This window comes from Ciconia boyciana, chromosome 29 (assembly GCF_034638445.1).
Source record: "Ciconia boyciana chromosome 29, ASM3463844v1, whole genome shotgun sequence".
In the NCBI taxonomy this organism is placed as follows: domain Eukaryota; kingdom Metazoa; phylum Chordata; class Aves; order Ciconiiformes; family Ciconiidae; genus Ciconia; species Ciconia boyciana.
Window position 1 is genome coordinate 491,177 of NC_132962.1, and position 15,241 is coordinate 506,417.

A 15,241-nucleotide genomic window follows, 5' to 3' on the forward strand; every position below is an offset into this window, starting at 1 on the left:
GTCCCTCGTGCCTGGCATTGCTTGTGCCCCACACCGCCTGTGCTCAGCCTCCCTCATGCTCGGCATCACCTCGGGCTGGCATTGATTGCGCCCAGTGTCCTGCGTACCCGACACCACTTGTGCCCTGCACTGCCTGCGCCCAGTATCCCTCGTGCCCAGCATTGCTTGTGCCCAACACCACTTGTGCCCAGTGTCCCTTTATGCATGGCACCTCTTTCACCGGGCATTGCTTGTGCCCAGCAGTGCCTGTGCCTGCTGTCCCTCGTGCCTGGCATTGCTTGTGCCCAGCACCACTTGTGCCCGGCGTCCCTTGTGCAATCAGTGCCTGTGCCCGGTCTCCCTTGTGCCCGGCATCACTTTTGCCGGCACTGCTTGTACTCATTGTCCCTTGTGCCCAGCACTGCCTGTGCCTGGTGTCCCTCACGACCAGCATCACTTTTGCCCTCCAGCACTTGCACACGCTGTCCCTCATGCCCGACGTCCCTCATGCCTGGCATCGCTCATGCCCAACAGTGCTCCTGCTCGGCATCTTGCGTGCCCGGTGCACATTGTCACTCGTGCCCAGATACCACTCGTGCTCCGAGTATGATGTCCCTCGTGCCCAGCATTGCTCACAAGCATCGCTTGTGCCCGGTGCATGACGTTGCTCATTGCTCGTGCCTGGCATCTCTGGTGCCCAGCATTACTTGTGCCCGGCATCTCTCATGCCCGGCGTACACGTCATAGCTCATGCTCGGCCCTGCTCGTGCCACGTCGTGTGTCTGTGTCCCCACAGCCCTTCCCCTCAGTGGAACGACGCAGGAGTCCCTGTACAAAACCACACCATCGCCACGGAGCATCTTTATTGTCAGCACCGCGGCGTGACCTTCGGGGTGACAGGAACATGGTGGGGACCGACAGGGCTGGGAGGTCACCGTCTTGGGGGTCCTCAGATGCTGCCTGGGGGGAGGGGAACATGGGGTGTTGACACGCCCCTGGGGGACAGGAGACGGGGACGGGCTGGATATGTCGTTACCTGCGGGGTAGTTGTCTCCAGGGAGGGGAGTGTAACCTGCAAGAGGGAGTAAAGGGGGTGAGGAGGATCCATGTCACCCCAGGCCACTGCCCCCATCCCTGTCCCTCCTCGACCACTCACCTGGTGCCGGTGGCCTGGCCCGGTAGCGGTAGACGCCGGCAATGAAGAAGCTGAGCCCCAACACCATCACCACAGTGGCCGCAGCCACCTTCAACGTCAACCCCAGGGACAAGCCAGGACCTGTGGGGACACAGTGGGGTGAGCAATGACATGGCAAGGGCCCAGGGGTCCGGGTGGGTGTCCTCCCCCATCAACTCACGCCAGTCCTCCAGGAGGGGCTGGTCCAGGCTGGCGTGCTGCACCGAGCACGTGAAGGTGTCCCCGGCCATTGGGGACGCCATCAGGGTCACCTGCGTCTGGTAGGTCCAGTCACCATTGGGGATGGCAGAGATGGGAGGGTGGTCACCGGGGCCCACGATGTCCCCGTTGTGCAGCCAGATGACTGTCACCTCGGGGGGGTAGAAGCCCCAGACGTGGCAGGTGAGGAGGACGGGCGCCCGGGCATTGCCCGTCTCGGAGGAGATGATGCGGGCTTGGGGTGGTGCTGGACCGGGGAGGGGGGATGGTCAGTGCCAGGGTGAGCCCCCTCCCCACCCCGGGCAATGTCCCCAGGCGATGTCCCCATGCAACATCCCTCTGCAATGCTCCATGCGATGCCTTGTGCAAGATCTGGGCGTTGCTCCATGCAATGTCCCCATGCAACACCCCCATGCGATGCACAGTGCAATGCTCTGTGCAACGTTCCTGTGTAATGTCCCCATGCAATGCACTCTGTAACGCCCCCGTGCAAAGCCCCGTGCAATATCCCTGTGCAACGTGCAATGCAACGCCGCCGTGCAACGTTCCCATTCAACACCCCCATGCAACATGCTCTGCAATACCCCCTTGCAACGCCCCATGCAACGCTCCCCGTGCAACATCCCTGTGCAATGTGCCATGCAATGTCCCCGTGCAATGCCCCATGCAATGCTCCCTGCAACATCCCCGTGCAACATGCAATGCAACACCCCTGTGCAAAGCCCTGTGCAACGCTCCGTGCAACATCCCCGTGCAACATGCAATGCAACACCCCTGTGCAAAGCCCTGTGCAACGCTCCGTGCAACATCCCCATGCAACATGCTCTGCAACGTCCCTGTGCCATGTGCCGTGCAACGCTCCATGCAACATCCCCATGCAACATCCCCGTGCAATGCAAGGCCCCCGTGCATCGCCCCATGCAACCTTCTCATGCAACACCCAGCACAACGCCCTGCCCCACGTCCCTGTGCAAAGCCCCCACGCACAATGCCCTTGTGCAAAGCCCCCGTGCACGACGATGCCCCCATGCCAAGCCCCCGTGTGCCGCAGGGCTCACTCCGCCGCAGCACCGTCTGGGCCCAGAACTGGGGGGCCAGGTCACGGCAAGCCTGGCGCCGGGCCTCGGCACGCTCCACCCAGGTGGTGTCGTTGTTGAGGAGGGCAGCGAGGCGGGTGGCATGCTGGTGGAGCAGCCCCCAGTCGCAGGGGACGAAGTGCTGGGCATCGGAGTCGTAGCAGACCAGCGGGTTCTTGTTGAAGACGAGGGTGAAGTCGAAATCCAGCACGGAGCCGTTGGCCGCCAGCGGGCAGGAGCTGGCCATGTGCACCAGGAAGGCACCTACAAGGCGGACGCAGGGGGTAAGTGGCATCTCCTGGGGTGCCTCTGTCCATCCCCGTGTCTCTATCCATGTCCATCTGTCCCCATCCCTCCATCCATCCCCATCCCTCTCCATCCATCCCCATCCATGCATCTGTTCCCCAGCTGACTCCATCCCTCCATCTGTCCTCCTCCCTCCATCCAGCCCCAGCCCTCCTTCCACCTTCATCCATCTCCATCCAAGCCCATCCCTCCATCCATCTCCATTTCTTCATCTACTCCTCACCTGTCCCCATCCCTCCATCCATGCCCATCTCCCCAGCCCTCCATTCACCCCATGCGTCTTCCTCCCTCCATCCATCTCCATCCATCCCTATCCCTCCATCACCACCCATGCCTCCACCCAGCCCCACACTTCCATCCATCTCCATCTCCCCATCCCTCCACCCATCCCCATCCCTCCCCATACCTCCATCCATCTCCCCATCCCTCCATCCGTCCCCATCCCTCCATCTCCCCATCCCTCCATCCATCTCCCCATCCCTCCATCCGTCCCCATACCTCCATCTCCCCATCCCTCCATCTCCCCATCCCTCCATCCGTCCCCATCCCTCCATCTCCCCATCCCTCCATCCATCTCCCCATCCCTCCATCCGTCCCCATCCCTCCATCTCCCCATACCTCTATCCATCTCCCCATCCCTCCATCCGTCCCCATCCCTCCATCCATCTCCCCATCCCTCCATCCATCCCCATCCCTCCACCCATCTCCATCTCCCCATCCCTCCATCTCCCCCATCCCTCATCCGTCCCCATCCATCTCTCTCTGTCCCCATCCATCCCCTTATCCCCAGCTGTCCCCGTATCCCCCCACACCATGTTCCCCCACACTTGGCTCCCACTTGGGTCAATCCCAACCCCCCCAAAGTGTTCTGGGGTCCCCATGGGGTCACCCATCAACCATGAGGTGAGCCCCCCACAAGCCATCCCCATGGGGTCACCCAGCAGCCTTAGGACAGAGACAGAGACACCCCCCCAAACCATCCTCAGGGGCTTGTGGGGCAGAGCCCCCCCAAACTGTCCCTGGGGTCCTATGGGACTGAGTCCCCCAAGATTGTCCCTGGGGTCCTGCAGAGCCCCCCCAAATTATTCCTGGGGTCCTGCAGTGCTGAGCCCCCCAAACCATCCCCAACATCCAGCAGGGATGAGACCCCCAGGCTGTCCCTGGGGTCCTGTGGGGCAGAGCCCCCCCAAACCATTCCTCAAATCCCTCAGGGTTGAGGGCCCCCCAAATGATCCCCAACATCCCATAGAGCTGAGCCCCTCAGACCGTCCTTGGGGTCCCATGGGGCTGAGCCCCCCCAAGACATCTCTGGGGTCCTGCAAGGCTGAGCCCCCCCAAAGCATCCCTGGGGTCCCAAAGGGTTGAGCCCCCCCAGACCATACCCAGGGTCCCATGGGACTGAGCCCCCCCCAGCTGTCCCCAACATCCAACAGGGCTGAGACCCCCCAAACTGCCTGTGGGGTCCCATGGGACTGAGTGCCCCAAGACCGTCCCTGGGGTCCTGCAGGGCCAAGCCCCCCCCAACTACCCCTGGGGTCCCACATGGCTGAGCCCCCCTGGGCTGTCCCCAGGATCCTGTGGGGCAGAGCCCCCCAACCATCCCCAGGATCCCACAGAGCAGAGCCCCCCCAGACTGTCCCCAAGGTCCCACAGGGCTGAGCCCCCTAAACCATCCCCGGGGTCTGCAAAGCTGAGCCCCCCAAACCATCCCCAGGATCCCACAGAGCAGAGCCCCCAGACTGTCCCCAAGGTCCCACAGGGCTGAGCCCCCCTAAACCATCCCCGGGGTCTGCAAAGCTGAGCCCCCCAAACCATCCCCAGGATCCCACAGAGCAGAGCCCCCCCAGACTGTCCCCAAGGTCCCACAGGGCTGAGCCCCCTAAACCATCCCCGGGGTCTGCAAAGCTGAGCCCCCCAAACCATCCCCAGGATCCCACAGAGCAGAGCCCCCCAGACTGTCCCCAAGGTCCCACAGGGCTGAGCCCCCTAAACCATCCCCGGGGTCTGCAAAGCTGAGCCCCCCAAACCATCCCCAGGATCCCACAGAGCAGAGCCCCCAGACCGTCCCCAGAGTTCTGTGGGGCAGAGACCCCCCCAGACCATCCCTGGGGTCCCACAGAGGTGAGCCCCCCCACCCCGATCACCCCCAGAGTTCCCAATCCCGCCCCCATCCGCGGCCCCACCTGCCCCCCGGGCACCCAGGGCCAGGCCCAGCAGCACCAGCATGGCGGGGTGGGCCCGGGGGCGTCCAGCTGCGCTCTGCGCCCCCCCCCAGCCACCCGCCTGCACCCCACAGCCCAGCTCCGGCACCCACACCCCACCCGGACACCAGGCACCCAATGCGGGCCGGCGCCAGACGGGCGTCAGCAGTTGCTGGAGCAGGACACCCGGGTGGCTGCCACCGCCGGGACATAGCGTGGCGGCCCACTTTGTCCCCACGCTGTCACCCCCATGCCGGGGGTCACCGTCCCACGAGGATCCTGCTGTGACCCCCCCAAACCGGGTTGGGGACCCAGGCGTCTGGGCTGGCTGCACCCCAGGGGTCCATGTCGTCCCCCCCCCCCAAACACCGCTTCCGTGTGCAGCGCTAACCCCTCCCCCCTCCCAGTAACCCCTCTGCCTCCAAACTGGGAGCACTGGGAGCTTCTCCCCACCCACCCACCCACGAGGGGTCACCGCGGACCAGCCACTCGGGGATGGGGGATGACAAATGTTTTTATTTGGGGGGGCTGAGGGGTCCCCCCCTGACCGGGCACCCCCCGGCTGCGTCCATGGGGGTCCTGGCACCCCAAGCCCCACGGCTGCCGGGGGGGGAGTCGTGGCAGCGGGGGGGGGGGGCTCTGCCCCGGGGCTGGGAGCTCAGAGTTGGGTCACTGCATGGTCACACGTGGCCATGGAGGGACCAGGATGGGGACCAGGACCAGGACTGGGACCAGATCCAGGACCAGAACAAGAACCAGGACCAGGACCAGGACTGGGACCAGATCCAGGACCAGAACAAGAACCAGGACCAGGACCAGGACTGGGACCAGATCCAGGGCCAGGATTAGGACCAGGACCGGGACTGGGATCAGATCCAGGACCAGGACCTGGCAGACATAAGAAGACGAATTAGGGACACCCCTAATTCGGGTGCATGCCGTGTCCCCCAGCATGTCCCCCACGTGCCACACACACGTGTCCCCACACGTGTCCCTCACCCGGAGCCTGGCGGCAGTAGCTGAAGGTGCCAGCAGCGAAGACCACCAGCCCCAGGGTCATTATCACCGCCGCCGCTGCCACCTTCACCGTCAACCCCGGGGACAAGCCAGGACCTGGGGGGACAGAGCAGCCGTGCTGAGCCACCGAGGACCCAGGCGTCCAGGTGCCACATCCCCGTCACCTGCGCTTACCCCAGTGCTCCCGGAGGGGCCAGTCCAGGCTGGCGTGCTGCACCGAGCACGTGAAGGTGTCCCCAGCCTTGGCGGTGACCGTCAGGGTCACCTGCGTCTGGTAGGTCCAGTCACCGTTGGACAGGAGCTTGGCGGTGCTCGCAGTGGCCACCATGTCCCCGTTGTGCAGCCAGAGGACGGTCACCTCGGGGGGGTAGAAGCCCCAGACGTGGCAGGTGAGGAGGACGGCATCAGGGGTGTTGGGGAGGGGGACAGGGACGATGCGGACTTGGGGTGGCGCTGGGGTGGGGAGGGGACAGTCAGCGCTGGCGATGGTCCCCTCCCCACCCCACGTGGTGTCCTGTGTGGTGGCTGGTGTGACGCCCCGTGCAATGTCCCTGCGCGTGTCACCGTGCAACACAGCATTGCCCCGTGCAACGTTCCCACGCAATGTCCCTGCGCGTGTGCCCGCGCAATGTCCCATACAACGCCCCGTGCAATGTCCCTGTGCGTGTGCCCGCGCAATGTCCCCACTCAATGTCCCATGCAGTGCCCTGTGCAATGGCCCCATGCAACGACCCTGTGCAACATCCCAGTCGACACCTCATGCAACGTCCCCGTGCAATGTCCCTGTGCCCTCTGCAACATCCCCACGCATTGTCCCATGCCACATCCCCGTGCAACGTCCCGTTCAATGCCCCGTGCAACGTCCCTGTGCAACGCCCCATGCAATGCCCTGTGCAATGTCCCCGCGCAGCGTCCCCGCGTATTCCCCATCCAACGCCTCGTGCAACACCCCGTGCAACACCCCGTGCAACACCCCGTGCAACGTGCAACACCTATGCAACACCCTATGCAACACCCCATGCAACACCCCGGGCAGCACTTCGCAGGGCTCACTCCGCCGCAGCGCCGTGGAAGCCCAGAAGTGGGTGGCCAGGTCACGGCAAGCCCGGTGCCGGGCTTCGGCGCGCTCCACCCAGGTGGTGTCATTGTTGAGGATGGAGGCCACCAGGCCGGCGACGCCGTGGAGCAGCCCCCAGTCACAGGGGACGAAGCGCTGGGCGTCGGGGTCGTAGCAGACCAGCGGGTTCTTGTTGAAGACGAGGGTGAAGCTGAAGGCCAGCGCGGAGCCGTTGGCCGCCAGCGGGCAGGAGCTGGCGACGTGCACCAGGAAGGCGCCTATGAGGGGGACATGGGGGTGGCTGCGGTCCCCAGGGGTTGGACTCCCCCCCCCAACTCGCTGCACCCCCATGTCCCCCCACATCCTACCTGCCCCACTGCAGCTCAGCACCAGCCCCAGCACCCCCAGCACCCACATGGCTGGCGGTGGGTGCTGGTGCACCCGGCACGGCAGGCGAGCTCTGGCCTCTCCCTGCAGCACCCTGCCTTCATCCCACTGCAAGCCAGCTCCCTCCTCCTCCTTCTCCTCCTCCTCCTCCCCCTCCTCCTCCTCCTCCTCCCGGCTTGTCCCCAGGGATTTGGCCCCAGCACCCTGCGTCACCGGTGACAGGCGGCACAGGGCTTTGCCCAAGTGGACTGTGCCCGGGGCTGGGCTTGGCGCCGCAGGAATCACGAGCGCCCCTTCCCAGTGGGGAAACTGAGGCACACCTGTTGGGTATGGCTCTCTGGGGGGCGTGATGCAGCTGAACCCCAATATCAGACAGCGGAGAAGCCACCACCATGTCCTCCCTGTGGCCAACTCTCCCCCTCCCCCCTTTCCACCCTTTCTTACTGGGGAAACTGAGGCACGCCCCTGGGGATGGCTCTTTGGGGATGGGGTACAATCCAGCCCAACCCCAGGGTCAGACAGCAGAGAAGCCACCGCTGTAGCCACCTTCCACCCTTTGGCAGTGGGGAAACTGAGGCACGCCTCTTGGGTATGGCTCTTTGGGGGGGTGCAATCCAGCTGAACCCCAATATCAGCGGAGAAGCCACCACTGTGTCCTCCCTGTGGCCAGCTCCCCCCTTTCCACCCTTTGGCAGTGGGGAAACTGAGGCACGCCCCTGGGGATGGCTCTTTGGGGCAGTGCAATCCAGCTGAACCCCAATATCAGACAGTGGAGAAGCCACCGCCATGGCCACATCCCACCCTCCCACCTTTTCACAGTGGGGAAACTGAGGCACGCCTCTTGGGTAGGGCTCTTTGGAGGGTGCGATCCAGCCCAACCCCAATATCAGACAGCGGAGAAGCCACCACGGTGCGGGGTGGGGGACAGACGAGGACACGGGGCGCGGCCACAGACGGGTTTAATCGCTGGGGGAGGGGGAGGGGGGGCTTATACCCCCCTCTCCCCTCCCCCCGCCACCATCTCCACTCCTGCACCGAGCAGCACCGGTCTCTGCACCATCCCGTGCTCAACCTGGGGGACGATGACACAAGAGCGGGTTTGGTGACAGTCCCCTCCTCACCCACCCCCAGCCCCCCCTCCCCACCGGGGGGGACCCCGGTGTCTGGGCCGCACCGTGGGCGTTCCGACGTGTCACCAGGATCAAGGCGATGCCGAGCAGCGCCAGGAGGATGCCCAGAGCCATGGCGGCACCGCACAGCGCCGTCTCCAGCACCTCGGAGGGGACAGGGTTTTGGGGCACTGGGGGGGGACACCAAGGGGGAGGTCACCACCAGCCCCGGTGTCCCCTCTGTGTTCCCGTCCCTGTCCCCGCGCTCACCCCAGTAGGCGATGATGGAGGCGTTGCTCCCTTCGCGGGTGACGATGCAGGTGTAGATGTCACCGGCAGCGGGAGTCACCAGCAAGTAGGAGAAGCGGAGGAAGGCCAGGTCGGCCGTGGGGGTGTAGTGGGTTTGGGTGACCCCCTGGGTGACGGGGACCCCGTTCAACTGCCAACTGATCTCCACCGCCGGTGGGAAGACGTTCCCCACCATACACACCAGCGTGTTGGCTTCACCCAACACCGGCGGTTGTACCGGGAAGACGTCGGCCACTGGGACACCTGCAGTGGTGGAGAAAGGTTGGGGAGGGATGGAATCAATCAAAGGATCATTTGAGTGGGAAGGGACCTCTGAAGGTCACCTCCTCCACGGGCAGGGACGTCTTCACCTAGAGCAGGTTCCTCAGAGCCCTGTCCAACCCCACCTTGAACCTTCCCAGGGATGGGGCGTCTCCCACCTCTCGGGGCAACCCGGGCCGGTGTCTCACCGGCCGTTCCTCACAGCAGAGGTGTCCCATCTCTCGGATCATCTCTGTGGCCTCCTCTAGACCTGCTCCAACAGGTCCATGTCCTTCTTGTCCTGAGGAGCCCTGGCCGCAGTGCTCCAGGGGGTCTCACCAGAGCAGAGGGGGAGCATCCCTTCCCTCGACCTGCTGGCCACGCTTCTTCTGATGCGGCCCAGGAGACGCTTGGCTTTCTGGGCTGCCAGCGCACATTGCCGGCTCCTGTCCAGCTCTTCATCCACCACGTCCTTCTCCACTCTCCATCCCTTCATCCCCCAGCCTGTGCCCGTGTTTGGGATTGCCCCCACCCAGGACCTCGCACTTGGCCTGGTTGAACCTCGTGAGGTTCCTCACTTGGGCCCCCCTGTCCAGGTCCCTCTGGATGGTTCCCTTCCCTCCGGGGTATCAACCACCCCGCTCAGCGTGGGGTCACCTGCCCAGTTGCTGAGGGTGCCCTCGATCCCACCATCTATGTGGTTGCTGGAGATATGGAACAGGACTGGTCCCAGTATGGACCCCTGAGGGACACCTCTTGTCACTGGTCTCCATCCGGACATGGAGGCGTTGACCACAACCCTCTGGATCCCACCATCCACCCAACTCCTCATCCACCCAACTCCACCCAACTGAGAGAGGAGAACGTTGTGGAGCACCATGTCAAAGAGATGATGGCGGCACATGTCGTTGCTGGAGATATGGAACAGTACTGGTCCCAGTATGGACCCCTGAGGGACGCCTCTTGTCACTGGTCTCCATCCAGACATGGAGGCGTTGACCACAACCCTCTGGATGCCACCATCCACCCAATTCCTCATCCACTTAATGGTCCGTTCATCAACTCCACCCAATTGAGAGAGGAGGATGTTGTGGAGGAGCACGTCAAAGAAACGATGGTGGCACATGTCGTTGCTGGAGATATGGAACAGTACTGGTCCCAGTATGGACCCCTGAGGGACACCACTCGTCACTGGTCTCCATCCGGACATGGAGCCATTGACCACAACCCTCTGGCCGCCATCATCCACCCAATTCCTCATCCACCAACTCCACCCAATTGGGGGAGGAGGACGTTGTGGAGCACCACGTCAAAGAAACGATGGTGGCACATGTCGTTGCTGGAGATACGGAACAGTACTGGTCCCAGTATGGACCCCTGAGGAACACCTCTTGTCACTGGTCTCCATCCGGACATGGAGCCGTTGACCACAACTCTCTGGATGCCACCATCCACCCAATTCCTCATCCACCAACTCCACCCAATTGGGGGAGGAGGACGTTGTGGAGCACCACATCAAAGAGATGATGGTGGCACATGTCGTTGCTGGAGATACAGAACAGTACTGGTCCCAGTATGGACCCCTGAGGGACACCTCTTGTCACTGGTCTCCATCTGGACATGGAGCCATTGATCACAACTCTCTGGATGCCACCATCCACCCAATTCCTCATCCACCTAACGGTCCATCCATCAACTCCTTCCAATTGGGGGAGGAGCACGTTGTGGAGGACCACATCAAAGGGATGATGGTGGCACCTGTAATTGATGAAGATACGGAACAGTACTGGTCCCAGTATGGACCCCTGAGGGACACCACTAGTCACTGGTCTCCATCCGGACATGGAGCCGTTGACCACAACTCTCTGGATGCCACCATCCACCCAATTCCTCATCCACCAACTCCACCCAATTGAGCAAAGAGGATGTTGTGGAGGAGCACGTCAAAGAGACGATGGTGGCACCTGGCGGGTGGTGGCACATGACGGATGGTGGCACATGGAGGGCAGGGACGAGGGCCACGATATCCACGATGTCACCTACCCTTCGACTCCGGCAGCACGCCGGTGGCCAGGGCGGTGAGGCTGCGGCGCAGGTCCTGGCAGAGCGTGGCGTCTTGGAGGAGCTGGGCGGGGGACTCCAGGGCGAGGGGCCACGGGGGGAGGTCGGGCAGACGGGGGGTCCAGCGGGAGCGGGGGAAGTCGAACCAGAAGAGCTGGTCGGCGTCGAAGGCGAGTGCCAGCCCCAGCGAGGGCATGGCCGGCTGGCAGAAGAGCACCTCGGCCAGGGTGTGCGCCGGCGGCTCTGCGGGCAGGACAGGGGTGCAGGCAGGGGTACGGGCAGGAGGGTGCCCAGCACCGCCACAGAGGGTGCAGGCAGGGGCCTGCGCCTGCATGGCGGGCAGGGGGTGAGGGCTGCGCGGGCGTAGGCGCGGTGCGTGGGCACCCGCTCTGCACGCACACACTCACTGCGCAAGGACGTGCACGCTCACGGCGTGTGCGCGCACACGGTGCTTGCACGCGCGGCATGTGCGCACACGCTCTGACGCACACGTGTGCTCTGCACGTGCACACACACTGCATGCACACACGCTGCATGCACACTCACTGCAGGTGAACGCACACGGTGCTTGCACACACGGCACGTACACACGCACTGCAAGTGCACACACGCTCCCATGCACTCGTGCGCTCTGCACGGGCGCACGCTCTGCGTGCACACGCTCACCGCAAGGACACACACGCTCTGCATGCACACTCATTGCATGTGCACAAACACACGGTGCAAGGGCACACGGTCTGCATGCACACTGACACTGCAATGACACAGACTGCGTGCACACGCACTGCATGTGCGCACAAAGTGTGCAAGGGCACGCACTCTGCATGTGCACACACACTGCATGCACACTCACTGCCTGTGCACACACACGGTGCTTGCACAGACTGCATGCACACTCACTGCACGTATGCACAAATGGTGCTTGCACACACTGCATGTGCACACACGCTCCCATGCACACATGCGCTCTGTACAGGCACACGCTCTGCGTGCACGCACTCACCGCAAGGACACACACGCTCTGCATGCACACCCAGTGCATGTGCACACACACAGTGCAAGGGCACACGCTATGCATGCACACTGACACTGCAACGACACACACTCTGCGGGCACACGCATTGCCTGTGCACACACACGGTGCTTGCACACACTGTCTGCACACTCACTGCATGTATGCACACATGGTGCTTGCACACACGGCACGTGTACGCGCAGTGCAAGTGCACACACGCTCCCATGCACTCGTGCGCTCTGCGTGGGCACACGTTCTGCATGCACACGCTCACCACAAGGACACACACACTCTGCATGCACGCTCATTGCACGTGCACACACACGGTGCAAGGACACCCTGTGCACTGCGTGCACACTGACACTGCAATGACACAGACTGCATGCACACGCATTGCATGTGCACACAAAGTGTGCAAGGACACGTGCTCTGCATGTGCACACACACTGCATGCACACTCACTGCCTGTGCACACACACACACGGTGCTTGCACAGACTGCGTGCACACTCACTGCATGTATGCACAAAAGTTGCTTGCACACATGGCACGTGCACACGCACTGCATGTGCACAAACGCTCCCATGCACTCATGCGCTCTGCACGGGCGCATGCTCTGCGTGCACACATATTGCATGTGCACACACACACTGCATGCACACACACTCTGCATGCACACTCATTGCATGTGCACACACACGGAGCTTGCACAGACTGCGTGCGCTCACTGCATGTGTGCACACATGGTGCTTGCACACAGGGCACGTGCACACGCACTGCATGTGCACACACGCTCCCATGCACTCGTGCGCTCTGCAAGGGCGTACACTCTGCGTGCACCCACTCACCCCAAGGACACACACGCTCTGCATGCACACTCATTGCATGTGCACACACACACAGTGCCAGGACACGTGCTCTGCATGCACACACTGACTCTGCAAGGACACTCTGCGTGCACACGCATTGCATGTGCACATACTTACTGCACGTATGCACACACTGTGCATGCACAGACAGCATGTGCACACTCACTGCAAGTGCACACACGCTCCCATGCACACATGTGCTCTACACAGGCGCATGCTATGCGTGCACACACTCACCCCAAGGACACACGCTCTGCATGCACACTCATTGCATGTGCACATACACACAGTGCAAGGACACGTGCTCTGTGTGCACACACTCACTCTGCAAGGACACACGCTCTGCGTGCACACTGACACTGCAATGACACCCACTCTGCATGCACACGCATTGCATGTGCACACACACTGTGCAAGGACACGCGCTCTGCATGTGCACACACACTCTGCATGCACACTCATGCATGTGCACACACACAGTGCTTGCACACACTGTGTGCACAATCACTGCATGTATGCACACACGGTGCTTGCACACACGGCATGTGCACACGCACTGCATGTGCACACACGCTCCCATGCACATGGATGCTCTGCACGGGCGCACGCTCTGCATGCACCCATGCTGCAATGACACACACGCTCTGCGTGCACACGCATTGCATGTGCACACACACGGTGCTCGCACACACTGCGTGTGCACACAAACTGTGCAAGGACACGCTGTGCGTGCACACTCGCTGCACGTGCAAGGAGACACACGCTCTGCATGCACGTCCATTGCATGCGCACACCGTGCATGTGCACATCAGCGCACACACGCACACTCTGCATGCACACACGCTGCGCACACGCACAGTCTGTGCTTGTTCTGCACACACACATACACGTGCTTTCCACTAGCGCACAGCCCCTTGCACTAGTGCACAACCCCCCTTCTACCCCCTCCCCTGTTCACGTGTCCCCCCACCCCACACACAACCCCTTGCACTAACGCACACCCCTCCTGCTCACACTCACACCCCGTGCACTACTGCACAGCCCCTTGCACTAGCGCACAACCCCTCCTTGCACCTCTCACCCCGCCCCGTTCACTAGAGCACCCACCACCCCATGCACGACCCCTTGCACTAGCGCACACCCCTCCTGCTCACACTCACACCCCGTGCACTAGCACACGCAGTACACCACGCACAGCCCCGCGCACTAGTGCACAGCCCCTTGCACAAGCGCACAGCCCCCCCACTCCGCGCACGCCCCCTTGCACTAGCGCACGCTCCCTCCTGCTCACGCTCACACCCCTTGCACTAGCGCACAGCCTCCCCTTGCACCCCTCCCCTGTTCACCTCCACACCCCTGCACGTCCCCTTGCACTACTGCACCCACACGTGCACCCACCACCCACCCACCCACATGTGCCCCCCCAGCAGTGTCACCGCCCCGTGACCTCCTACCGTCGGTGACGGCGGCAGCCAGGGCCACCCAGAGCAGCCCGGCCACCAGCACCCTGCTCCCACCCGCAGCACCCATCCCTCCGGCACCCGGCACCCGGTGGGTGCTGCCGGGTGCCGGCACCGCAGCCTGGCCGTGGCACCAATGACAAGGCCCCGCTGCCTCCCGTCACCCGTTGCTGGGGAGAAGGACCTCGCACGGCACCCGGGTGCTGTGACAGAGTGGACCCAGGCGTCCCAGCGTGGAGCAGGGTGCTCCCCCCTCTCCCCCACCCACACCACGGGGACGGGACCCCCCCTTGGGGAACCCCCCCCCGGCTCCCGGCCCTCCCGCTCGTGTTCGTTAGCGTGGCGATGCTGCGGTGCAATTAATAACCGGCCTCTATTAATTAGGGGACACCCCGGCCTAGGTCGTGTCACCTCCCCGCGCTGGGTGTTGCTGCTGCAGGGGGTTATGGGGGACAGGCGGCTGTGGGGACGTGGCGGCACACGGGGCACCCGCACGCTGCAACGCCCCGCAGCCCTCCACTGCGTGCACTGCATCCACTGCACCCGCTGCAGCACCCAGCACCCCTCCGGTGCGTGCGATGCACCCTGTGCAACACCCTGCACCCCATCCCTGCGTGCACGGCACCCACTGCAACACTGTGCACCCCGTTCCTGCGTGCCACGCACCCAGTGGACCCCCATTCTTACGTGCACGGCGCTCTGTGCAACACCCTGCACCCCATCCCTGCGTGCGCTGCACCCACTGCAACACCCTGCACCCCAT

At 63.3% G+C, this 15,241-nt stretch overlaps 3 protein-coding genes across 5 annotated transcripts; all 3 read right to left on the reverse strand.

Annotated features, from left to right (window-relative positions):
- Positions 1 to 817: 817 nt before the first annotated feature.
- LOC140644875 (HLA class II histocompatibility antigen, DM beta chain-like) lies at positions 818 to 5,054 on the reverse strand. The gene is made up of 6 exons (XM_072848041.1): positions 4,938 to 5,054; positions 2,431 to 2,712; positions 1,335 to 1,619; positions 1,136 to 1,255; positions 1,016 to 1,051; positions 818 to 939 (listed from the first exon to the last, which is right to left on the reverse strand). Exons 1-6 carry the CDS (start codon positions 4,978 to 4,980, stop codon positions 929 to 931), a joined length of 777 nt encoding a protein of 258 aa, XP_072704142.1. The 5' UTR covers positions 4,981 to 5,054; the 3' UTR covers positions 818 to 928.
- A 418-nt stretch (positions 5,055 to 5,472) lies between these two features.
- On the reverse strand, positions 5,473 to 7,414 carry LOC140644859 (HLA class II histocompatibility antigen, DM beta chain-like). The gene is made up of 4 exons (XM_072848019.1): positions 7,026 to 7,414; positions 6,147 to 6,425; positions 5,955 to 6,068; positions 5,473 to 5,843 (listed from the first exon to the last, which is right to left on the reverse strand). Exons 1-4 carry the CDS (start codon positions 7,390 to 7,392, stop codon positions 5,614 to 5,616), a joined length of 990 nt encoding a protein of 329 aa, XP_072704120.1. The 5' UTR covers positions 7,393 to 7,414; the 3' UTR covers positions 5,473 to 5,613.
- Positions 7,186 to 14,686, reverse strand: LOC140644860 (class II histocompatibility antigen, M alpha chain). Of its 3 annotated transcripts, XM_072848020.1 has the most exons (6): positions 14,473 to 14,686; positions 11,118 to 11,378; positions 8,796 to 9,077; positions 8,591 to 8,690; positions 8,226 to 8,488; positions 7,186 to 7,307 (listed from the first exon to the last, which is right to left on the reverse strand). In XM_072848020.1, exons 1-5 carry the CDS (start codon positions 14,546 to 14,548, stop codon positions 8,230 to 8,232), a joined length of 978 nt encoding a protein of 325 aa, XP_072704121.1. In that variant the 5' UTR covers positions 14,549 to 14,686; the 3' UTR covers positions 7,186 to 7,307; positions 8,226 to 8,229. The 3 variants fall into 3 exon arrangements, with proteins under 3 accessions (XP_072704121.1, XP_072704122.1, XP_072704123.1); XM_072848021.1 differs by lacking the exon at positions 7,186 to 7,307 and having other exon boundaries at positions 7,707 to 8,488; XM_072848022.1 differs by lacking the exon at positions 7,186 to 7,307 and having other exon boundaries at positions 8,363 to 8,488; positions 8,591 to 8,716; positions 14,473 to 14,677.
- Positions 14,687 to 15,241: the final 555 nt, after the last annotated feature.